The sequence below is a fragment of the Geotrypetes seraphini genome, chromosome 1 (assembly GCF_902459505.1).
Source record: "Geotrypetes seraphini chromosome 1, aGeoSer1.1, whole genome shotgun sequence".
Lineage (NCBI taxonomy): Eukaryota > Metazoa > Chordata > Amphibia > Gymnophiona > Dermophiidae > Geotrypetes > Geotrypetes seraphini.
Genome location: NC_047084.1, coordinates 453,219,506 through 453,245,437, shown reverse-complemented (window position 1 = coordinate 453,245,437; position 25,932 = coordinate 453,219,506). Strand labels below are relative to the sequence as shown.

The following is a 25,932-nucleotide window of genomic DNA, read 5'->3' as shown; positions in this document are numbered from 1 at the left end:
GAGCAGTGGTTCCCAACCCTGTCCTGGAGGACCACCAGGCCAATCGGGTTATCAGGCTAGCCCTAATGAATATGCATGAGAGAGATTTGCATATAATGGAAGTGAGAGGCATGCAAATCTGCTCCATGCATATTCATTAGGACTATCTTGAAAACCCGATTGGCCGGTGGTCCTCCAGGACAGGATTGGGAACCACTGAACTAGAGAATGACATGGGGACAAATTTTTCCCCATCCCCAGAGAAACTCAGTTTCCCTGTTCCTTGCCCGCAAAGTTTGTCCCTGTTCCATTCCTGTAAGCTCTGTCTTAACCATACTAGCCTCAAACACTTAGGATTTTAAAGTGTTAGAGTCTTGTGCAGATGAGGATAGAGCTTGCAGGAATGCGGTAGGGACAGGAAAATGAGTTCTGACGGGGATGGGGAAAAATTTGTCACCGTATCATTCTCTATTGTGAGCCTACTGGGACAGAAAGGGAAAATACCTGAAGTACCTGTATGTAAACCACCTTGAGTGTGGTTGTAAAACTACAAGAAGATGGTACAGTACTCCCCCAAAATTTGTGGGGGTTCCTTTCCAGGAACCTCTGCGAATTTTGAAAAACTGCAAATGCGTTTTTTCGCCTGTCAAAAGGCAGGGGAGGGCAGCTGGAGCGCCGGCGGGTGAAGAAAATCACTCGCGGTCTACTCCAACTGCCTCTTCCTGTAGTAAAGTCGGGCTACACCAATCAGAAGCCTCAGTCCCCTCCTAGTGCACCCCAGGAAGGAGAAGGCCTGTCATTTTTGAGTCGGGGAGTCGGAAGGTTGTAGGGGGAGTGGGCCCAAGCCCTCGGTGGCAGGAAGAAGTGGGCATCCCTTTTGCCAATCCTTTGAGGTACATGGGATCCTGGCTCAAACGGCTATATGGGGGTGGATCTACGAGACCACCAGGTGTTTTTTTGTCTCAGGAGAGGGGGCTAGGGAGGCATGTACGGGGAAAGGAAGGGATTTTTTTTTTTTTTAATGGTTGTCAGGGCCTTTACCGGCAGGGTCGGCTGTCATAGCCTTACTTTCCTGTCAGTGCCTGAGTCAATCAGTGTTCAGGCACTGACAGGAAAGTAAGACTACGACAGCTCAGACCCTGCTGGTAAAGTCTGCACAGGAAACAATGTGTTTCCTTGCTGTGCGTTACATGGAGTGCTCAGAATACTAATGAGCTCCTTATAATGTATTAGCATAGGATTCTCAGTGGCCGCTACAATTGGCTTAAGAATTTCCTTGCACGCAGTGGCACAGTAAAGGGGAGGCGGGGGAGGACCATCCCGGGCACCATCTTGGTGGGGACGCCATCACCTCTCCACCCTCCCCACGCTTGTGCCCGTCCTTCCCCCCCTCCCTGTAACTCTAAGGGCTCCTTTTACACAGAATAGCGTGCGCTAAAATTCCATGCACGCTAGCTGCCATATCCTCTTGAGCAGGCAGTATTTTTGGCTAGTGCGCGCTAATCCAGTGTGTGCGCTAAAAACGCTAGTGCACCTTCGTAAAAGGAGCCTTAAGTCTTGACCAGCGCAACTATTCTAGTCTGCTGTTCGCGCTAGCCTGGCTCCCTCTGAAATTACTTCCTGGTTACGGGGCCAGGAAGTGATGTCAGAGGGAAAGCCAGTATGAGCAGCAGGCTGGAGAAGCTGCTTGCGCTGATGAAGATTTAAAAAGGGAGTGGGGAGGGCGCATGTATGGCGTGGGGGCACAGAAGGAACAGAGAGGTTGGCACGGAAGGAGTGGGGGAGGGGGTGGAGAGGACGCGGGGGATGCCTCTGCTCTGGGCCTCCTGCCCTCGCTACACCACTGCTTGCAAGTAAGACTGGTGAAAATCTTTTGTGCATCTGGGCCTCACTGTTGCACAGCTGTATCCTGTCACACAGGTGTGCTTTAGTCACAGAGCAGTGGCTTCTACTGATTTGCCAGTTCATGAGTACTCTCTGGGTTGTCTCTCAGTTCATATACAATTAGGCTGCTAGGTAGACTGTGGGTGAATCTGTTAAATTGAGAAAGACATGATCAGCATAGGATAGTTCTAACACAAGATGCAAGACAGCTTAAAAACAATTCAGAAGTCGGAGCAGAAAAGAGGAGAGGCAGTGCTAGGGCTGTCCTCTCCTCTGTCCCTCTAGATTTGTTGTCCTTGAAGATTAGTTAATAAACAAATTACTAGAGGCTGGGTGCTGGCAAAAGCACAGGGCAGCTTCAGTCGAGCCTCCAGTGACGTAACTGCAATGCCAATGATGCCCCCCACCCCTCCCCAACAGCAGAGGCACATGCTAGAAAAAGGTCTTTTATTTATGTTATATACTGTTTAAATTCCACAGCGGGATGGGTTATTACAATAAAACAGCTTTGTTAAGTTAAAAGTGGGAGGAAAAAAAATCCAAACAAAATAAACCACGTGTAAAAAATCAGCCAAGTTAGAAAAACTAGCATTAAAAAAATAGAAAACATTTCATCAAGGAATTTTTCCAGTGTAGACAGCATTGAGGAGTGTATACCCAGGTATGTGCTCATCTGTGCATCTGCACATGTGGTTATGTGCATGTCTGTGTGTCTGCAGGCATTTTGATTAGGTGCTGTTAGCCCCTTCAGGGATGCATGTCTGTTAATGCGTGTTGGTAATCCTCAAGGAAGTGGGTATTTGTGCTTGCAGGCATGCCAGGTATACTGGATGCCTTAAAAAGGGGGGGAGGGGAGGGCTGTGCTTTTGTGACAAGATAACACTATATGTGAGCATTGTCGGAGTGTGCTTGCATATCTAGGAATGTCAGTCTGTTTCAGTATGTGTTAACCCCCAAAAGTGTATTTCCTCTGTGACACTCTGCTGATCTTGTTTTGGACAATAGTTCTCCCTCCTAAAAACCCAAACCTGGAATTATAAAAGTCTTTTTGCTGTACATGGAAAGAAACCTCAAACATACACACCACCCCCTTCCCAAGATACACACACCGAGGCATATAAAGGCTGCCCCCCTCAAACACACACATGTAAAGGTAAATTTTCAAAAGGGGAAAAGAACGTGCCAGTCCCAGCCAATTTTGAATGCAAAGTACCCGCATACATAGTTTGAATAACAACCGATTCTGCAACCAAAATGGCTGTCGGACCTGGCAGGCTTGGCAGCCATTTTGGTTGCGGAACTAGCAGAAGCAAGAACAAATGGAGATTGCTCTTGCCCTGAAGAGTCACTAGACCGCCAGGAGATTTAAAGGTACATCCAGGGAGGACCTTTAGGTGATGGTAGTGATGGTGGTGGTGGGCACAGGTGCTGAGAGTGATCATGAGGGAGCAGATGGGAGATGCCGAGACTGATTGCAAGAGATGCCAAAGCCGGGGAGGGGGGGGGGGGCAGTTTCATCTGAAACCAAACTGCAAATTTCAGTTGCTGGTTTGATTTCAGTTGAAATCAAGAATCCCAGTTTCAATTACCTTCTAACTGGATGCCTCCAAGTAGGTGCCTACTGGGAGCACAGCAAAGCCTATTCAATATAGGAAAGGAGCTACCTGCTTTCTCTTAAACTTACTTTCCTTTACAGAATACTAATATAACGGGGTACTAATGCACCTAACATTTAAGCACTTGTGCTCACGCCAGCAGGTGTGCACAATAACTTAAAGTATTCTGTAAGTTATGCATGGAATCGGGAGCCCCATCTATTTTCCACTTATGCTCCACCCCTGTGTACAATCCCCCCACTATGGGCCCATATTGAGTACTATTTAGCTGGCTGGGAACGGCTCCTGACCGTCCAAATAGCTCATAGCTGGCTATCCTCCGATATTCAGCAAGGGATAGCTGGCTATCTCATGCTGAATATCCCAGTCTTCAGACTGGCCAGCTATGTTGCACAAAATAGCCGGTCACCACCAATTTACAGCGGCTTGCTGGCCAAAGACAACCGCCTAAAAGAGTGGTCTGTCTTTGGTCATTGAGACTTAGTTGGCTAGCTACTGTGTTTCAGCCGGCCAAAAACAGACCGGAAATTCAATGCTGGTGGCTGGATACGGCGCCAGCATTGAATTTCCGGTATTTCTGCTGACTGCGGAAATCACCGGCAATCTCCTGCGGTCTGAATGTGAGCCTTTTGTGATTAAGCATGTATTTGCAGGATAGCAGGCACCATTCTAGCTTTTACATGCATATACGCACATATTCACATGGAAATGCTAGTCTTCTAAACATTTATGCAATGCGGGTGTAAACTTGAGGACCCAGCTTACAGAATTGATTCAAACGTGTATTGTGTATTATAGAAAATACACATGTGTATTGGAACTCTACCTCTGCTCTACCTATACCCTGTCCTTAGGTGTGCCTACGTGTGCTGCATGTGTAAGTATGCATCATCTTGTCACTGTGTGTTCTTATACATGCATACTTTAATACATATGGCCTAAAAGCCTGCATCAGGGGTCTAACAACAAACAAACCCCTGACGCAGTCTTTTAGCTGAAACACAGGTCAAGTCAAGGTCAAGGTTATATTTAATAAAGTGCCCTATGTTCCATTCTTAAGACCTATTGTGCTTTTTATTTGTTATATGCACTTGGATATCTGTTTATTGCTTGTTTGGACTCGTGCAAATTCGTAAAAGGCCTTTACATGGGGCAATCTCTTTCCACATACACAAACTGTGTACTTTTAGGTTACTGAAAATCCAAGAGTGCATGCCAATGTACCTGGGAAACTCCTCACTATGGGATAATTTCCTAAGCTTCTTTGTGTGTCGAACAGTGGGGTGTATGCAGAAATAGGTGCTTATGAATTTGCCAAGAGGTACACAGGCATAAAAGTGCAGGCTGCCTGCAAATAGCATATCTTTATGTGGTACTGTACAGATGTGACTTCAAAAAACTTGTGCAACACACTATTCCCTTCCAAAAAGTAGGCTGATGTTAGACCCAAAGAATCATACACCTAATTCGAATTAACTTTAATTAATGAATTAGGATCTCAAGCGCTCCCGATCTGAGCCTCTGGTCCTTCCGGTAAATCAAGTCCGGAAGTGATGTAAGACGCCCTAAAAGAAGCTCCGGGAAAAACTCTTTCATGACTCTTTCATGAGTTTTTGACAAAGCTGAAATTATAATATCCCATAGGGGGCTAGCTGGATAGTGTTAATCAATTTAACCACTCTGGTCCTGATGAAGCTCTCCTACTGGAAACGGAGATCTTCTGTCGCTGCTGTGGTCAGAGGGCCGGGTATGAAAACATACATCCGAACTAAGTATCATCATATCTACATTATAAAATTGAAATAAGGATAAAAAATGAATTTAAGAAAAAGTAATTGAAAAAAGAAAAATTTTCATACACTTTAATAATAATAATAATAATAACAGTTTATATACCGCAGTACCGTGAAGTACTATGCGGTTGAATGAAAAAGAAGTAAGGACCGATGATAGCTCGCAATATAGTTATGAGCTAAGACTAGTTCTGTTAACTCATAACTGCGAGCGCTTGATATCCTAATTCATTAATTAAAGTTAATTCGAATTAGGCGTATGAATCTTTAGGTCTAACATCAGCCTACTTTAATACTGTATAGATGTGGGCATTCCTGGCAGTGGATTCTGGGAAAGAACTGTAAAGAACACATGTATGTTATACAATGTGCACGTATCCCTTCAAACTTAGGCAGAAACGTTACCTCCACTTCAGATCAGGTGTAACTTTGTGAGGGAACTTTTAGGGAGGCTGTTTTGCGTGTCTATGGCGGTACAGAGGTCAGCTTTTCGAAATCATTGAGGGGGCTAAACACAATGGAAATAACCTCTCCCTAGACACAGTCAAAGAGTTTATTCAATATTGGGGGTGCTCAAGCACCCACAGAGCTAGCTCCTATGTATGGCGGTAATTCTATAACTTGGTGCCACAATTTAGACACCTCAATACCACGTACTAGGCACTATGGCCTAGATTCTATAAACGGTGCCTGACATTAATCGCCTAGATCTGCGCACCTAGCAGATCTAAGCGCCTAGGTTAATTTTTTTTATAATTAGCGTAATTGGCACCATTAATAAGCAATTATGACTCTTAATTGGCAAAATTTAAATTAATTGGGTGGTAGGCACTTAACTCGGTAGGAGCCTACTGCTTTTGGGCAGGCACCTACAAGAAAGTGGGCATGGTTAGGGGCGGTTCATGGACAGGTCTTGGGCATGTTTTGTGTGTAGGCGCCTCAATTGAACTTGGGTGCCAGTGTTTAGGCCAAGAAAACCGTAGCATAAATAGGGATCACTTAAGATTTTGATGTCTACCTGCGCCTAAGTTCAATTTAGGTGCCACTAGGCAGAGTTCTATAAACGGCGCCTAGCTATAGATTGAGACGCGCCAGGTGCTACGTTCCTCAGCATTGTCTATAGAATTAGAACCTAGTTCTACAATAGCATCTGGGCGAACAAGAGTCCATCTGCATCTTTTGAAAATTTACCACATACAGCAGAAACTCGTAACTCCCACCTAAAAAGAGAAAACCAACAATCACAATAAAACATGTCCCCCTGGGCACTCTGTAGCAGTGATTTGCTTAGGTCTGGGGAGAATCGGAAGGCGGCCTAGCAAGCTACACAGAGAGCGTGTACCTTCAGGCAGGTCAGCCACTTGGGCATAATTTTTGGGGTGTATGTGTATGTTGGGAGAACTGTAGAGATGCTTGAGAGAAAAAGAACACAGACAGACAACACCTTCCCCTGAAAAAAAACAAACCAAAACCCCACATCGTCCCATAGGTCAAAATCATCCACTTTTGCGATAGCCCCAGATGTTTAAAATATAACCCCAAGACACAATCAAAAACCACCGGCACATCACACAAGGGAGAGGGGGCTGAAGGACCCAGACCCCAGGCCCAAACTCTCTTACAAGTGCCAATACCTTCTCAATGTCCCTGACCACCTGTGACTCCAAGACTAGCAAAGACAAAAAGATTGAGAATACCTGCGGTGAAGCTGTTGCTGTCAATGAATCCATTATCAAGAAGCCGATTAAATAATTTTAAGTATCAAAGTGCTGCTGCTGAAATAATATATATACACCTTGTAATAAATAATCATCCACGATGGTGGCACTTCCACCAAAGCACTTCTGACAGGGAAGGGTGAGAAAGGGATGCCTCCTGTATGGGAAAACCCTGAGACCCTGCTCCTGCACTCGAGTCACCTTGCCCTTGCTGAGATCCACAAGTGTCAGACTGTCCACTGCACTTCGACAGGGAGCAGAATGGTCTGAACTGGGCAGGATCCTGACCTGATTACCTCTTCTCCTATAAAACTGTGTGTGCTCTGTTATATCCATTTGCTCTTTTTCCATACCCGGCTGTCAGCATCGAAGAAAAACACATCATAATACAGCATTCAGTAAACGGAACCTTCTTTATAAACCTGCCCCTCCCTCTCCAGTCTCCTCTCTGCAACCCTCGTTTTCTCCCTCTGTCTCTCCCCTCAACTCCCCACCTCTCTGCTTTCCATTCTCCTTCTCCAAGCTCTTTTTCCTCTTCCTATGAGACTCTAAGCTCTTCTTTCACATAGACAGGAAGACAAGATACAACCATTTTCTTCCAGTTCCTTCCACTGATGCTTAGAAGGCACTCTGGAACATTAGCTTCAAGCCTGCACACATCTTAGGATTTCCAGACAGGTACCAAACACAAACCTCAAACTACAAAAAAGAGCCCTTCTCCCCACAGTCTCACTTGTGACCACGCTCCCTTTCCCTAACCCCAAATTTTCCTGGCCTCTTCCTTCCAAGGAGCCTTTCATTACATAGTCCCGTGGACACACCTCAGAATTTCAAAGACCTCCCAATATGGACGGCAAATATAATGTTAGGTCCTCAAAATCTCCCACCCCTTAGTATTTTCTCAGTCTAAAGATCCTTAAATTTTTCTAACCTCAACCTCAGAAACCAAAGGGGTAACCCTAAGAGACACTCATATATAAACAGCACCCCAACCAAAGCCAGAGAGCCTAACTATGAACTCAAATGAGTAGTTTGCATGAGGCCTGGTCTCGGTGAGTAGAAAGAAAGTGTAAAATCTCAGAGAGAGGTCTAGTGTGAAGGGTCAAAGTGAGCAGTCCATGGTGTCTCAGAATGAAATGCACTGCAAGGTCTCCAAGCAAGGCCTGATGTCAGGTTTCTGAACAAAGCCTAGGGGTCAAGTCTCCGAGTGTAATATTTTAGCAAGAGACCTGGTGAAAAATTCTACGGCACCAGCAGTCTTAGGAGGCCCATCCATGCTACTCAGCATCATTGCACATTTTTAACTTTAGATTTCATCAGAAGATGCCTGCAGAGCAGAGGCATGCTCATTGGTCCGTTTGGGTCGACTCAGTTGTTGCCAGAAATTTCTACAGTACTGGTTGATGACCTCAATTTCTGGCTGTTCAAATGTATGCAGTATATCCTGGGTAGAAGGCTGTGTCCCCCGTGCCAACCCTTGTCTGTTCACCTGGTCTTCAGTTAAAGAGACGGGATCTGTGGTGACACTGTCCACCTGCTCACGGTCCAGAACCTGCAGACGGATGCGGGCCACTGTATGCTTGAACCGGTTTTCTGTGGCCACACAGTGATACAAACCCGTGTCATTCTTCAAAACTGTCCTAAGCAGTATTCCGTGGCCAGTTTTCACCAAGGCCTTCTCTTGTCCAATCTACAAAAACAAAATATTGATGATTGAAAATTAGTCAGAGTGTCTCATGGAATCACACAGATTTCTGAGACAAGAATCACAGCCTCTAGAGCAGAGGGTCAGCAACCTGTGGCTCACGAGCCACAAGCGGCTCTTCTTGCATGTGGCTGTGGCTCTTTAAGCCCCAACCATTTAATCTCCTTCCCAATCCCATGATTCCCCCCCTAGGCCTACCAAGATATCTGGTGATCCAGTGGGGGTCTTTGTGGCAGGAGCATGGCTCTCTCGCTCCTGCCTCTTCATGGCTGACTTTTAAAAATGGTTGCCGTGACCTCTGGTGGCAGCTCACGGTAATACAAGAAATGCCGCGAGCAGCTGCAAGAGGTCACAGCAGCTATTTTAGAAGGTAGCTGCGAGGAAGCAGGAGTGAGCAGGCCATAAGAGGGGAGAGAACCTTGGCTATGGGTTAGGGGGAAGGGCAGGGGAGGGAGAATGGGATGAGAGGTGCAGAGACCTGCAAGGGGTTGGAGGGGAGAGAAGCTACACACGACTCTTTGTAAATCTCGGGTCAAACATTTTGGATAAATTTGCTGTAAAAACGTTGCCGATCCCTGCTCTGGGGAAAAGCAGTGTGCATTGCAGCTCTCTTTCCAATGTTCTAAACCAGTGCTCTTCAACCGCCAGTCCGACAACCGGTGCCGGTCCGCAGAAATTTTCTGCCGATCCACAGGGCCAGCACCTCCATCGGACACAAGAGATTGTTCTGTAGCCGCCGGTCCTCGGTATGATCAATGCGGCATCTTCGGGCCGGCTTCCTGACTGCTGCAGTGCACAAAGCTGTGGGAAAAGGCTCCTACTCGCGGCCTACGCCTGACCCGGAAGCCTTCTGACGTCGCAATGTCAGAGGGAAGGCTTCCAGATGAGGCGCACGCGAGGAGCCGCTTCCCACAGCTTTGTGCGATGCAGCACTCAGGGAGCCGACCCGAAGACCCTGCGTTAAATGCACAGTGCCTGAAGCTAACACTGGGGAGCAGGCCAGAAGGCAAGATACATGGAGGGAGAAAGACAACAACAGTAGAGGAAATGCTTTTATTTTTTTTATTTAGTGATTTTACATCTGCTGTCTGTTCAGGAAGAAATGCATTCATTTCTTTTCCTCTGGGGTTGTACTGCTTGCAGAGTCTTGCATCTTAGGGTTTGTTTGTAAATATTAGTACTTTTAGTTTTTGGTCCTACATTTGCATGGGGTTATCTGTTTTCTGGTAGGAATGAATGTTGAAAAGCATACAGTGTGCTTTGTGTATTTTAATTTTGTGATTAACCATTATGTGTTATTAATACGATTATACTGTGTGCGTGTATATATGAAAAATGAATGGAAAAAATGATGTTACAATTAGTACTATTATGGGGGTGGGGTTTGGGGGCGGAGATGGGCACGACTTAGCCCAGTGTTCTTCAACTGCCGGTCTGCGGACCGGTGCCGGTCCACAAAATAATTATTTTATTTCCACCAGTCCATAGGTGTCAAAAGGTTGAAGAACCCTGTTCTAAATAGTCCTGAGAAAAAGCCAGGGGCAGGCAGTACTTTGACTGATTTAAGAACAGAAATGGAAAGGAGATGTTCAAGACTTACCACTTTTCTGTGTGATGATCCCTCTCTCTGAATCAACCACTTCACGGCAGCTTGAGGTGAGCGTGGCTGACATTCCAAGAACACGCTGGTACCCTCCACACCATACTGTACTGTCTCCTGCAGGTGCTTCTCCACTGCTCCCAGAAATGAGGTGCAAGACAGGGGGAGAAAAAGCAAAGTAAGGAGCAAAAGACAGGGAGTGAGAGGGAGACCAGAGGAAGAGTAGCAGGGACAGAGCAGAAGAGAGAGGAAAGGAGGCAGAAACAGAAAGCAAGAGTGTGAGAAAGAGAAAAACTGTGTCATTCTTTTAATTTTATTACTTAGGGCGGTGGTCGCCGACATGTCTCATGTAAAGGGCCACAATGTGAATACGAGAAAGTTCTGAAGGTCACCAAAAGATTTTAAGTTTACACGTGGAGGGGCATTTTCGATAGGACATATAAGTCTAAGGTTGGACGTTTTGAGCAGGATGTCCACAAACCCAGGAGAAATATGTCCATTTTCAAAGCTTTTATTTTTGAAAATGACCTAGGTATAGGTTTTGGTCCTTAGGATGTCTACCTTTTTGGGCCATTTTCAAAAATGAAAACATCCATGTGAAAAACACACCAAAGCAAGTTTTGTAGACATACCTTGTCTGATTGGGATAGAGAAATCCTCATCAGCTGAGCTGGTTCCAGGGATTTCTGTCAGCTCAGTTGAAGGGAATTCAAATTTCAAGTTTTATTAAATTTTGATATACCATCAAATCAGAGTACAAGGCGGTTTACAATGCCTGGATCAACTGGAGCCCTATACCGCTCCCCCGAACCCCTCCATCACCCTCACATCTCCCAACATTACAGCCCCTCTCCCATCACCAGATACCCCTGATATCAATCATCATCTCCCCACATCATTTGATACCACCCAATTTCAGGGAACATCCTTCCCCCATCACCCCTGTACCTTGCACTGCAAAATCGGCAGAAGGGCTAGCCCACACCCTCCTGCCTATGGGGCTGCGTGCTGCGAATGATTACCGTTTTGAACACCAGCTACTGCTGTGCCTTAACTCAGCATTTGATTAAAAACTCAAATAAGAAGGACTAAAAAAGATTATGTGTCCGACTTGTTCAATAACCTCAATAGACATGCAACTTCAATTATCCCTCCTTTTTACAAAACCGTAGCGTGATTTTAGAGAGAAGAAGAGATAATGGTTACTGTGGATGGCAGACTGGATGGGCCATTTGGCCTTTATCTGCCATCATGTTTCTATGTTTAGCGCCTGCCGTGGTGGTAAGAGCTCTGACACTCATAGGATTCCTATGAGCATCGGAGCTGTTACTGATGTTGCTGGCGCTAAAAACCGCGCTATGGTTTTGTAAAAAGGGGGGGGGGTTAATGTTAAATTGTTTTTTAATTAACTTACCGTAACAGGTGTTATACAGGGACAGCAGGCAGCTATTCTCACATATGGGTGATGTCATCAGCGGAGCCCGGATGCGGAAGCTCGCAAGCAGACTTGCTTGAAGAAACTCAAAGTTTCGAGTCGACCGCACTGCGCATGCGCGAGTGCCTTCCCACCCAATGCAGGGCGCGTCTCTTCAGTTCAGATAGCTAGCAGAGAAGCCAACCAGGGGAGGTAGGTGGGTTGTGAGAATAGCTGCCTGTTGTCCCTGGATAACACCTGTTACGGTAAGTAACTGTGCTCTATCCCAGGACAAGCAGGCAGGTATTCTCACTAGTGGGTGACCTCTAAGCTAACCAAAATGGGATGGTGGGAATGTTGGCAATTTAGGAGAATAAATTTTGTAATACTGTTTGGCCAAACTGTCCATTCCGTCTGGAGAAAGTATCCAGACAATAGTGAGAAGTGAAGGTATGAACCGAGGACCAAGTAGCAGCTCTACAAATTTCCTCAATAGGTGTAGATCTGAGGAAAGCTACTGAAGCTGCCATTGCTCTAACTTTATGGGCTGTGACTCTACTGTGTAGGGGTAATCCAGCCTAGGCATAGCAGAATGAGATACAAGCAGCCATCCAGTTGGAGATGGTACGCTTAGATATAGGATGTCCCAACTTATTTGGATCAAAGGAAACAAAAAGTTGAGGAACAGTTCTGTGTGGTTTGGTGTGTTCCAAATAAGGCCAAAGCACGTTTACAGTCCAGAGTGTGAAGAGCTACTTCTCCAGGATGAGAATGAGGCTTCGGAAAGAATACTGGAAGAACAATAGATTGATTGAGATGAAATTCCGATACCACTTTAGGGAGGAATTTTGGATGAGTACGTAGGACCACCTTATCATGATGAAACACTATGAAAGGCGGATCAGCAACTAAGGCTTGCAGCTCACTGACTCGTCGAGCAGAAGTGAGGGCAATGAGAAACACCACTTTCCAAGTGAGATACTTCAGATGAGCCTTGTCAATTGGTTCAAACGGAGGCTTCATCAGTTGAGCAAGGACAACATTGAGGTCCCAAACCACAGGAGGCAGTTTGAGAGGAGGTTTGACATTGAAAAGTCCTTTCATGAATCTGGAAACCACTGGATGAGCAGAGAGGGGTTTCCCTTCAATAGGCTGATGGAAAGCCGCAATTGCACTGAGATGAACTCAGATCAATGTAGACTTGAGGCCAGAAGTGGATAAGTGCTCAAGGTAATCCCAAACAGAAGATAAGGAGGAATGCTGAGGTTCCTTATCATGAGAAAAACACCATGTAGAAAATCTAGTCCATTTTTGGTGATAGCATTGTCTAGTGGTAGGCTTCTGAGAAGCCTCTAAAACGTCTCTTACAGATTGAGAAAACTGAAGATTAATTCCATATCACGGTCTTCCTGTTGTCTTGGAGGTCTGTATACTATGCCAAGGTACAGGCATTTGTCCTGGCCAGGGGAAAGGACAAATGCCTGTACCTTGGCATAGTATACAGACCTCCAAGACAACAGGAAGACCGTGATATGGAATTAATCGAGGACATAGAGAATATCACTTTGCGGGGGGACACAGTATTGCTGGGTGACTTCAATATGCCTGATGTGAATTGGAACACAATTTCCTCTGCGATTAGCAGCAGCAGCAGGAGGCTATTAAACTCTATAAAGGGAGCAAGACTTAAGCAAATGGTTTTGGAGCCAACTAGGGAACAGGCGATTCTAGACCTAATACTTACCAACGGAGAAAGTGTCACAGAGATCTCAGTGGGAGACACGCTTGCGTCCAGTGACCACAATATGGTATGGTTTAACCTCAGAAAAGGTTTCACCAAATCCAACACATTAACCAAGGTCCTCAGCTTCAAGGACACCAACTTCGAGAACATGGGGGAATTCATCCATTAGTCGCTGCAAAACCAAGCAGAGACAGATAATGTAGAGGAAATGTGGTCAACACTGAAAGTTACTATACAAGAAGCAACTAACTGATTTATAAAATCAGTAAGTAAACGACGAAGAAATAACAAACCGCAGTGGTTCTCTACGGAGATCTCCAACCTCATAAAAGAGAAGAAAAGAGCATTCATCTCCTTCAAACATTCAGGGAAGCAGGACTCCAGGGAAGGCTATCTGGCCAAGTCAAGAGCCGTCAAAACGGCAGTCAGGGAGGCCAAATTGCAGATGGAGGAGAATCTAGCAAAGACCATCAAAAAGGGCGATAAAGCATTCTTTAGGTATATTAGTGATAGGAACAGGAACACAGGAGGGATAGTACGCCTTATGAAACCAGATGGGAACTATGTAGAATCGGACTCCAAGAAGGCTAAACTATTAAATGAATACTTTTGCTCAGTCTTCACCCGTGAGGCGCCGGGATCCAGCCCTCTGCTACCAACAGGGGATAGCTCGATAGACCCGTTTTTCAACTTCGAGTTTACGCCCAGTAGTTTCTACAGTGAACTATCCAAACTCAAGGTTGACAAAGCTATGGGGCCAGACAACATACGCCCCAGAGTACTCAGGGAGTTAAGAGACACCTTGGCGAAACCACTATCAACACTCTTCAATCTCTCCCTTAGCAAGGGAAGAGTCCCGCTAGACTGGAAAACGGCTAATATCATTCCACTACATAAAAAAGGATGCAGGACGGAAGCCACAAACTACAGACCAGTGAGTCTCACATCAATAGTGAGCAAACTAATGGAAACTCTAATCAAACACCAATTGGATACGGTCCTGAACGAGGGGAATCTGCGAGATCCCCGTCAACATGGGTTCACAAAGGGGAGGTCTTGTCAATCCAACCTGATCAGCTTCTTTGACTGGGTGACGAGGAAGCTGGATATTGGGGAGTCCCTGGACGTCATGTACTTAGATTTCAGCAAAGCATTCGATAGCGTACCACACCGCAGGTTGTTGAGCAAGATGAACTCTATAGGTTTGGGTGATACCTTGACTACAAGGGTGGGGGACTGGCTAGGAGGTAGACTTCAGAGGGTGGTGGTGAATGGCTCCCCCTCAGAAATGACAGAGGTGATCAGTGGAGTACCGCAAGGCTCAGTCTTGGGCCCAATCTTATTCAACATCTTCATAAGGCACTTGGCTGAGGGGCTTCAGGGTAAATTAACGTTATTCGCAGATGACGCCAAATTAAGCAATATAGTAGACAAGAACACAACAGGACCTGACATCAAATCCAAGACCGATAGTATGGCACATAACCTCCTCCTACTGGAGAATTGGTCCAGGACCTGGCAACTAAATTTCAACGCCAAAAAATGCAAGGTCATGCATCTTGGCAACAAAAATCCATGTAAGACTTACAGTCTTAATGGTGAGATCCTAGAGAGAACTGTAGCGGAACGTGACTTAGGGGTAATCATCAGTGAGGACATGAAGACTGCAACTCAGGTGGAGAAAGCTTCATCTAAGGCCAGACAAATCATGGGTTGCATACGCAGGAGTTTCGTTAGCCATAAGCCCGAAGTCATAATGCCATTATATAGGTCCATGGTGAGACCCCATCTGGAATATTGTGTGCAGTTCTGGAGACCACATTACCGCAAAGATGTGCTGAGACTTGAGTCGGTCCAGCGAATGGCCACACGGATGGTAACAGGGCTCAGGGAGCTCCCGTATGAGGAACGGCTGAATAAATTGCAGCTCTACTCCCTAGAGGAACGCAGGGAGAGAGGGGACATGATCGAAACATTCAAATACCTCACGCGCCGTATCGAGGTAGGGGAGGATATCTTCTTCTTCAAGGAACCCATGTCAACACGAGGGCATCCATGGAAAATCAGGGGAGGGACATTGCATGGCGACACCAGGAAGTACTTCTTCACCAAGAGGGTGGTAGATCGATGGAATAGTCTTCCGATACAGGTAATTGAGGCCAGCAGTGTGCCTGATTTTAAAGCTAAATGGGATCGAAAGGTGGGATCTCTTCACAAAGGGAGGTAGGGGAGGGACATTTGTGTGGGCAGACTTGATGGGCCTTGGCCCTTATCTGCCGTCACTTTCTATGTTTCTATGTTGAGAAGTACCAAGCTGTCAGGTGTAGAGACTGCAGGTTGGGATGAAGCAGAGATCCCTGACTCTGTGTAAGGTATGGCTCCCTGGTAGATCCCTGATTCTGGTAGAAGGTATGGCTCCCTGCTGCTGAGTTGAAGTAGAAGGGAGTACCAAGGTTGTCTCGGCCACCGAGGAGCGATCAGAATCATGGTGGCATGATCGTTCTTCAACTTGACCAGAGTCTTGAGAATGAGAGGGAATGGAGGGAATGCATATAGGAAGAGATTTGTCCATTCCAGAAGAAAAGCATCTGCCTCGAGGTGATGGGGAGAGTATATCCTGGAGCAGAACTGAGGCAGTTTGTAGTTGTGGGGATCTGCAAAGAGGTCTATCTGAGGTATTCCCCAATGTGAAAAAATGTGATGAAGAGACGAGGAATGGAGTGTCCATTCGTAAGATTGCAGAAGACAACTCAAGTTGTCCGTCAAGCAATTCTTCGCCCCTTGGATGTAGACAGCTTTGAGGAAGGTGTTGTGGCGGATTGCCAGTCCCAAACCTTCAGAGCTTCTTGACAAAGGGAGGCAGATCCCGTCCCTCCCTGTTTGTTGATATAATACATGGCGACTTGGTTGTCCGTCCGAATGAGGACTACCTGGTCGTGAAGATGTTGAAAAGCGTTGAGAGCCTTGAGGATCGCTCTGAGTTCCAACAGATATGACACTGACGATCCGTACTGGTCCAGTGGCCTTGAGTACGGAGACCATCGAGATGAGCACCCCAAGTGTAGGTTGAGGAATCTGTCGTGAGGACCTTCTGATGGAGGGGCGTTTGAAAAAACAAGCCTCTGGTGAGATTGGAAGAGAGCATCCACCAACGGAGAGACTGCTTCAATGAAGGAGTGACTGTTATGTGTTGAGAAAGTGGATCGCAAACCTGCGTCCATTGAGATGCCAGGGTCCACTGAGGAATTCTGAGGTGAAGTCTGGCAAAAGGAGTCACGTGTACTGTGGAGGCCATGTGACCTAGGAGTACCATCATGTGTCTCGCTGAGATGGAAGACCGGGAAGACACTGTATGACAGAGTTGAAGAAGAGCCTCCAGACATTGTTGTGGGAGGAATGCTCTGAGTTGGACAGTGTCCAGAACAGCTCCAATGAAATGTAGATTCTGTGAGGGCTGAAGTTGGGATTTGGGAAAGCTGATTTCGAATCCCAAACTTTGTAGGAACCAGGTAGTTTGTTGGGTCGCTACAATAACCCCTTGAGATGTTGAATCTTTGATGAGCCAGTTGTCGAGGTAGGGAAATACCTGCAGATCATGGTTCCGTAGAGCTGCTGCTACCACTACCAGGCACTTGGTGAACACTCTGGGAGATGAAGCCAGGCCGAAGGGCAGCACTCTGTATTGATAATGCAGATTCCCCACCCGAAATCTGAGATATTGATGGGAGGCCAGATGAATGGGGATATGAGTGTAGGCCTCCTTGAGATCCAGAGAGCATAACCATTCGTTCTGCTCGAGAAGGGGATAAAGGGATGCCAGGTACAACATTCAAAATTTTTCTTTGACCAAAAATTTGTTGAGAGCCCTGAGATCCAGAATGGGCTGCAGATCGCCCGTCTTCTTCGGAACAAGGAAGTAACGGGAGTAAAATCCCCTGTTCTGCTCCTCCAAAGGAACTGGTTCGATGGCATGGAGACAAAGCAGAGCTTGAGCTTCCTGAAGAAGAAGGGCAGTCTGGGAAGGACTGGAAGGATACTCTCTTGGAGGAAGCTCTGGTGGAACCTGAGTGAAATGAAGAGAGTATCCTTCCCTGATGATGGTGAGCACCCAGAAGTCGGATGTAATAGTCATCCATCGGTGGTAAAAATGATGGAGATGACCTTCTATAGGGGGAAAAGAAGTCAGAATCAGAACAGTAGAGGTTATGCTCTGTTTTAAACAGTCAAAAAGGCTGAGTAGCCTTAGGTGCAGCAGAAGGTTGAGGTTTTTGTTGCTTCTGAGGCTGCTGCTTTTTAAGAGGAGGGCGATTGTAAGGAGCAAAACACCATTGATAGATAGGAGCAGGGCTTGTAGGTTTGGCAGGAGCTGGCTTTGGCTTAGGTCTGACAATAGAAACAAAGGATTTTTCATGTTCAGACAATTTCTTGGTGGCTGCCTCGATAGATTCATCAAAGAGGTCATTGCCCGTACAAGGAATATTACCTAAGCGATCCTGAAGATTAGGGTCCATGTCAATGGTACGAAGCCAGGCAAGGCGACGCATAGCTACAAAGCAAGCAGCTGCCCTGGCAGATAACTCGAAGGCATCGTAAGATGACTGTAGGAGATGTAATCAGAGTTGAGATAAAAAAGCAAGGACTTCTTGAAATTCAAAGTGCTTTTGAGTATCCAAATAAGTCAAGAATTTTGGTAATAAAGAAATGAGGAACTCAAAATAAGTAATAAAATGAAAATTATAATTGAGGACTTTAGAACATAAGAACATAAGAAATGCCTGCACCGGATCAGACCTGGGGTCCATCTAGTCCGGCGATCCACACACGCGGAGGCTCAGCCAGGCACACCCTGGTGAATACACTGGGCACTCGTATCCCTCAATGTCTTCTGCAAGAAGATGTGCGTCCAATTTTCCCTTAAATCCTAGAATGGTGGTTTCCTCCACCAGCTCTTTCGGGAGAGAGTTCTAGGCGTTCACCACTCACTGTGTGAAGCAGAACTTTCTGACGTTTGTCCTGGCCGTGTCCCCTCTCAGCTTCAGGCCATGACCTCTGGTCCGAGACTGGGTTACATTTGCCAATGTGAATAACGCTGTTTCTTGCTCACCATCCTTTCCCCCTGCTGGTGAGTGAGCTTGCTCCATTATGTCAATCCTTTTAGCAATTTAAAAGTCTCTATCAGATCCCCTCTCAGTCTTCTCTTCTCAAGGGTGAATAGTCCCAGTTTTCTGAGGCGATCTTTGTAGCTCAAGTTCTCCATACCTTTTACTAGCTTTGTCGCTCTCCTCTGCACCCTCTCTAGTAGTGTTATATCCTTCTTCATTATGGCATTTTGATAGATGCGACGTCTGAATTTGTCCATAGTTTTCCCTTCCCTTCCAGGAGGAACGGTGGCATAAACCTTGGAAGGATGGGACCTCTTCAAGGAGGACTCGACTAGCAGGGACTGATGAGATAACTGTGAGTTGTCAAACCCTTTGCGATGTACAGTTTTATACCTAGAGTCCAATTTGCCTGGAAGAGCCGGTATGGTATAAGGGGTCTCCAGGCATCGACCAAAAGTCTTAGACAAAAGCTTGTGAAGAGGAAGCTTAAGAGACTCTGCCGGAGGTTGAGGGAAATGCATGACTTCGAGGTACTCCTTAGAGTATTTGGAACCAGCATCTAATTGAAGATCCAAGTCAACAACCATCTGACGAAGAAAAGATGAGAAAGACAGCTGATCCGCCAATGCTTTGCCTCAAGAAGGACTCGAGGACGTTGAGGCAGCCTGGATCGAAGATGAAGCTTCGGCAGGAAAAAAGGCATCAAAAGAATATGGAGACTTGGACGAAGCAATCGAAACCGCTGCATCCTCGAGGTTCGGAAGTGGAGACCTCGAGCGAGGAGTCGGCGGTCTAGTCGAAGTAGGAGTAGAGCGAGGCTTAGTTGAAGAGGGACATTCTTTAGAAGAAGAACTATGCCTGGAAGTATGCCTCGATGAAAGCCTCGATCGTCGATGAGAACGATGCTTGGAAGCAGGTCTCGAAGATTGAGGAGACTTCGCCTCTGAGACCAAAGCAGCCGATGACACCAAAGAATGGATAAGACTGGAGGCTGTAGAGCAAAGCTCCAGAGGCTTGATGGAGGAACCTCGATGCACTCCCAAAGACTCTGCTCCTTGTATAGAGTGTGAGGATTCCTGCCGAGGCACTTGCAAAGATTCTGCTCCTTGCTTCGCGTGCTTGGATACCAGACCAGTTTTATACCCAGGAAGTTTACAAAGTATTATTTTAATGAGAGGTAATTTTTTAAAATTAGGAGTGGTCGTGCTGTGGGAAACCAATTGTGGATAGAGGGATTTGTGCCCTGATGAAACCCGTTCAGGGTGAAACATGTTGGCGATTGATTCCTTTGAATGGACCACTTTAGCTAAGTATTTGCTTTACATTTAAAACACATATCAAGTGAATTGAGAACACATTTCTATTTAAAATATTCATAAATATAAATGACCTGGTGAGGAATCAATGTTTAAATCCAACCACTATGAAGACTATTGGAGTGGATGGTGGCATTTCTGAGGGTCTGAAGAAAGATACTATTTGAGTGGATTTATAGGTGGTGGCCATTACTAGACCATCATCCTTCAGGACTGGATACCAGACCAGACACTCTCAGAGACTCTGCTCCCTGCAAAGAATGTGTAAGTTCAGACTGAGGCAAAGGAAGTGGCTCGACCTCGCGGGAGTCTGCTGAATGCCCAGGCTGGATGAGAAGAAGAAGCTTCGGTCCCATATTAGTAAGGAACTGAATGAATTGCTTCTCCAACATGGTCTGGAAAGAAACTGGCAAGGATGGATCCGCGTCTGAAACCGGACCACCTGCTTTGGCTGGAGGCTCCACCGAGGCAGTGTAGATGTGCTTCAACTTGGAAGTTTTGGCCACTTTAAGCACCACCGCTGGAACCTTCTGCTGAGCTATCTGACCTGAGGAAACAGGGGAAGATATAACAGGTGTCGTCGAAGAGAGAGCCGCTGCAAATGACGAAGGTCTGATGAGGCTCAAGGTGGAAGCAGTTGAAGCAAGAGGAGTCTCGGCCGAAAGTGAGGTCGAGGGCACCTTTGATGTCGAGGGATCTGAGAAAGAATCCATCCCGAACAGCTTCTCCACCAAAAGGTGACGACGTTTAAGGGCTCGAGGTTGAAGAGTAGCACAGCGCTTGCATGACTTTGGGTGATGCTGCGGCCTAAGGCACTTGAGACACTGACGGTGTGGGTCCGTAAAGGAAATCGTACGCTGGCACTGGCTACACTTCTTGAAGCCCGTTGCAGGCCGGGACATAGAAGGAAAAATAGCCGCCGCAAAATCGAAGCCCTTGGGCTACGGCCGAGCGGCCTGCCCCGGCAAACGGACGGAAGATCAAAATTTTATTAAAAAAAACAACAACTAGAAATAAAAGAAATAAAGAAAGAACAGCGATTCATGAAGAAAAAAATACAAACCATGGTTCACAAAAGGCACGAAGTAACGAAGCTAAACGCAGAGAGTCAAAGACAGACTTGTTGGCTCCGCGGAAAACTGAGAACTGAGGAGACGTGCCCTGCGCTGGGCGGGAAGGCACTTGCGCATGCGTGGTGCGGTCGACTCGAAACTTCGAGTTTCTTCAAGCAAGTCTGCTTGCGAGCTTCTGCATCCAGGCTCCGCTGATGATGTCACCCATATGTGAGAATAGGCTGCCTGCTTGTCCTGGGATAATAGCATTTTCAATTAAAACACCAATTGACTTCAATTAACAATTTGGAGTTACATGTGCAATTCGGCTGGGCACCATTTATAGAATCAGGCTCATGATGCTAATAAAAATTCTATAAATTTAAGTTTGATTTTCGAAAAAGGAGCAAGAGGGAATAAAGTAGAGTAGCTGGTAGAGATGCAGCTGCTACCTAGTTCCATGTCATAAGATAAAGGCTAATCCAGTTTTGGTCAGTGATGCAGGGTTCCAATTTGGTGCCACTGCCCTTGAAAAGGACCTACAGTAGGCGTCATCGCTGAGAATAAAGCAGAATCCTGGTTAACTGGTACTCAAGCAACTGGCACTGTCGCCCAACCGGCAAAAAAAATTGTCCTCCCTCCAACTTCTGAAGAAGCAGTGGTAGCAGTCCTGACCCATCAACCCCTCCTCCCCCATCCTCCCTGAAGCAGCAGCAGTGGCAGCCGGTCAGCAGAGGCACACTATAAACAGGCTGCTTGTGGCTGCTGCTTCAGGTAAGTGAGGGAGGTCCAGGAGGTCAGACCCATACAGAGGGAGGGAGGGAGGGCAGACCCGGGGGTGGAAGTGGATTAGAAGTGTGTGTGAGGGGAGGAAGGGGCATGAATGTTGGACTTGAAGGGTGAAGGGCAGGGGAGAGGAGATGGATGGATGCTGGACCCATAAGTGGGGGAGGGGGGAGAGAAGGGAGGGAGAAAAAGTGACCCAGAAAGAAGGGTGAGAAGGGAGGAACAGATGCTAAGCCTACAAGGGGGTGGAGGTGGGGGGGATGATATAGAGAGAGGAAGAGAGTGAGGTGGGAAGGGAGACAAAACTATTTCTATAGTAACTCTCAAGCAACCAGAAACTACAGTTATCCAGCATCTACCCATCCCCATGGGTGCTGGATAACTGAGATTCTACTATACATTGAGACCCTCAGTTCAGTGTGCAGTGGCAGCTAAGAAAGCAAATAGAATTTTAGGAATTATCAGGAAAGGAATGGAAAACAAAAATGAGAATGTTATAATGCCCTTGCACCTCTGTGTGAAATTCTGGTTGCCTCATCTTAAAAAAGATATAGCGGAATTAGAAAGAGTACAGAGAAGGATGACGAAAATGATAAAAGGGATGGAACGACTTTCCTATGAAGAAAGGCTAAAGTGGCTAGGGCAGCCTGGAGAAGGGACGGCTCAGATATGAAGATATGATAGAGATCTATAAAATACTGTGTGGAGTGGAACTGGTAGATGTGAATCACTTGTTTACTCTTTTCCAAAATACCAGGAATAGAGAGCATGCAATGAAGCTGCTAAGTATCAGATTTAAAACAAACCAGATCAAATAAATTGTTTATTGGAAAATCATGTAGCGTTATCTTATGATACTGTGATATTTGGAATGTCTATGAGAAAAAAGAGTCAGATATCATCGTGTAACAATAAACTTTTATTGATCATGACAGGAGTTGCCATCCAACATATTACTAATAACTGGAAAGATCACAGTAGACTTAATTTTAATTTCTGGTGGAATTCCTTGTGTCACCTATATAAAATGGAAAGATCACTGGCGGTACAGAATGGAAATTATAAAAATTTTATAAAAATATGGGAGCCATTAACATCTTTTTGCCATGATTAAATGCCATTTTTCTATTAATTATACACCACTTAGTGTCGGGTGGTGGAAGGGTTTCTACTGAAGGGCTTATGATCTTACATTTAATAATGGGCCCTTCAGTATAAAATATACTGATAAGATGTTCAAGTGGTCTAATTAATATTGTTATTATGAATTTTGTACACTTGATTAAAGTTTAAAAATGAATAAAGAATTAAAAAAATTAAAAAATTAAACAAACCAGAGAAACTATTTCTTCATTCAAATTTGTTGCTGGAGAATGTGGTGAAAGCAGTTAGCTTAGCAGTGTTTAAAAAAGGTTTGAATAACTTCCTAAAACAAAAATCCATAAGCCATTATTAAGATGGACTTGGGAAAATCCACTGTTTATTCCTAGGATACGCAGCATAAAATCTGTTTTATATTTTGGGATCTTATCGGGTACTTGTGACCTGGGTTGGCCACTGTTGGAAACAGGATACTGGGCTTGATGGACCTTTGGTCTGTCTCAGTATGGCAACTCATATGTTGTTATCTCTCTGTCTCTTACACTTTCTGTCTATTGCTGACGGATCTTACCTTTGGCATTGTACCCTCGGCATTGCCTCAAGGGATCTCCATGTTTTATGTCCTGCCGACGGCTTCTCCTGGGATGGAAGAAGAAGCACAGTTACTTACCGTAACAGGTGTTATCCAGGGACAGCAGGCATATATTCTCACATGTGGGTGACGTCATCTACGGAGCCGCGATGCGGACAGCTTTTTCAAGCAAACTTGATTGAAGATTTTAAGTTTGCTCTGCTGCTCCACGCATGCGTGCCTTCCTGCTCCACTAGAGGGCGCATCTCCCCCTCGTGGTCTCCAGTTCACTTAACCAGCAAAGAAGCCAACCTCGGGGAGGTGGGAGGGTTGTGAGAATATATGCCTGCTGTCCCTGGATAACACCTGTTACGGTAAGTAACTGTGCTTTATCCCAGGACAAGCAGGCAGCATATTCTCACATGTGGGTGACCTCCAAGCTAACTGAAAAGGGATGGAGGGAAGTTGGCAATTTAAGCAAATAGATTACGCAATACCGATTGGCCAAAACGGCCATCGCTCCTGGACAATGTATCCAGGTAGTAGTGGGAGGTGAAAGTATGAACCGAAGACCACGTGGCAGCCTTGCAGATTTCCTCAATGGGTGTGGAACGGAGGAAAGCTACGGAGGTTGCCATCGCTTGGACTTTATGTCCCGTTACTCGACCATGCAGCGCGAGACCAGCCTGAGCGTAGCAAAAAGAAATGCAAGCAGCCAACCAGTTTGACAAGGTGCGCTTGGAAACTGGGCGACCCAGCCGATTAGAGTCGAAGGACAAAAACAATTGTGGGACTGTCCAATGAGACTGAGTGCGTTGGAGGTAGAAGGCCAACGCTCTCTTACAGTCAAGCGTGTGCAGCGCCGTCTCTCCGGGATGAGAGTGGGGCTTGGGGAAAAATACTGGCAAGACGATGGACTGGTTGAGATGAAAATCAGACACTACTTTAGGCAAGAACTTAAGGTTAGTGCGGAGGACCACCTTGTCGTGATGGAATACAGTGAAAGGTGGGTCCGCCACCAGAGCCTGTAGCTCGCTAACCCGCCAAGCGGAAGTGAGTGCGAGTAGGAAGATCACCTTCCAAGTGAGGAATTTCAGATGGCATTTGTCTAACGGCTCAAATGGGGGTTTCATGAGTTGAGCCAGCACCACATTAAGGTCCCAAACCACCAGGGGAGGTTTGAGAGGAGGGTGGACATTCAAAAGACCTTTCATGAAACGAGAAACTAAGGGATGGAGTGAAAGGGCTTTTCCTTCCAGGGGTTGATGGAAGGCAGCAATTGCACTAAGATGTACCCGAATGGAGTTGGACTTCAGGCCGGAGTGAGAAAGATGGAGCAAATACTCCAGGACCAAGGGGACCGGGACCGACACCGGGTCCTGGTCGTGTGAGGAGCACCAGGACGAGAATCTGGTCCACTTTTGGGAATAGCAGGTTCTAGTCGAGGCCTTCCTCGAGGCTTCCAGTATTTCCTTGACTGATTGCGACACAGGGAGAGAAGTCAGGGGGAGAGAAACCAAGCATTCAGATGAAGAGACTGAAGATTTGGATGCAACAGCGAACCCTGGCTCTGCGATAGCAGAGAGGGAAACAGAGGCAGAGGCTGGCGTGGCCACCGAGGAACAATCAAGATCATAGTGGCTCGCACTGGTTTGAGATGGACCAGCATCCGCAGAATCAGAGGAAAAGGCGGAAACGCGTATGGAAACCTTCCCTCCCAATCTAGGAGGAAGGCGTCGGCCTCGAGGCGGTCCGGGGAGTACATCCGGGAGCAGAATTGAGGGAGTTTGTGGTTGAGGGGGGAGGTGAACAGATCTATCTGAGGAGTCCCCCACTTCTCGAACACCTGTCGTAAGGTTTGGGCGTGCAGCGACCACTCGTGTGGCTGGAGGAGGCGGCTGAGTCTGTCTGCCAGACAGTTCCGCTCTCCTTGTATGTACACCGCTCGAAGGAAGATGTTGTAGGAGATTGCCCACTTCCAGAGACGCAGGGCTTCCTGACAGAGGGCCCTAGACCCCGTCCCCCCTTGCTTGTTTACGTAGTACATTGCTACCTGGTTGTCGGTTCGGACGAGAACCACCCGGTCGTGGAGCAGATGTTGAAAAGCCACAGCGGCGAGATAGATGGCCCGAAGCTCCAGCACGTTGATGTGGCAGCGGGCGGCAGCCAGCGGCGGTCCACTGTTGACCACATCCCCTGAGTGCGTAGGCCATCCAGGTGAGCTCCCCAAGCGTACTCCGATGAATCCGTGGTGAGTACCTTGCTGTGTGGAGGGGCGAGAAAAAGTAAACCTTTGGACAGATTTGAAGAGTCGGCCCACCAGAGGAGCGATCGTTGGAAGGAAGGAGTCACTGTCACGGGACGGTCGATTGGGTCCTGGTCCTGACGCCATTAGGAGGCCAGGGTCAATTGGGGAGTCCTCAGGTGGAGGCGGGCGAAAGGTATGACGTGGACGGTAGAGGCCATGTGGCCTAGAAGAGTCATCATCTGCCGAGCTGATACGGAGGTCAGTAGCGAAATCCTTCGACTCAGACTTACTAACGCCTCTTGA

At 46.6% G+C, this 25,932-nt stretch overlaps 1 protein-coding gene across 5 annotated transcripts in view; it reads right to left on the bottom strand.

Annotated features, from left to right (window-relative positions):
• Positions 1–2,295: 2,295 nt before the first annotated feature.
• The window catches only part of LOC117348929 (semaphorin-3F-like), a 216,932-nt gene continuing 193,295 nt past the window's right edge, over positions 2,296–25,932 (bottom strand). For all 5 annotated transcript variants that reach the window (XM_033921591.1, XM_033921611.1, XM_033921621.1 and 2 more), the window contains exons 16-18: positions 23,382–23,449; positions 10,296–10,429; positions 2,296–8,680 (exon numbers count right to left, since the gene is read on the bottom strand). In XM_033921591.1, the coding sequence (XP_033777482.1) occupies positions 8,297–8,680; positions 10,296–10,429; positions 23,382–23,449 (586 nt within the window). In that variant the 3' untranslated portion in view covers positions 2,296–8,296. The remainder of the gene's footprint in view (positions 8,681–10,295; positions 10,430–23,381; positions 23,450–25,932) is intronic.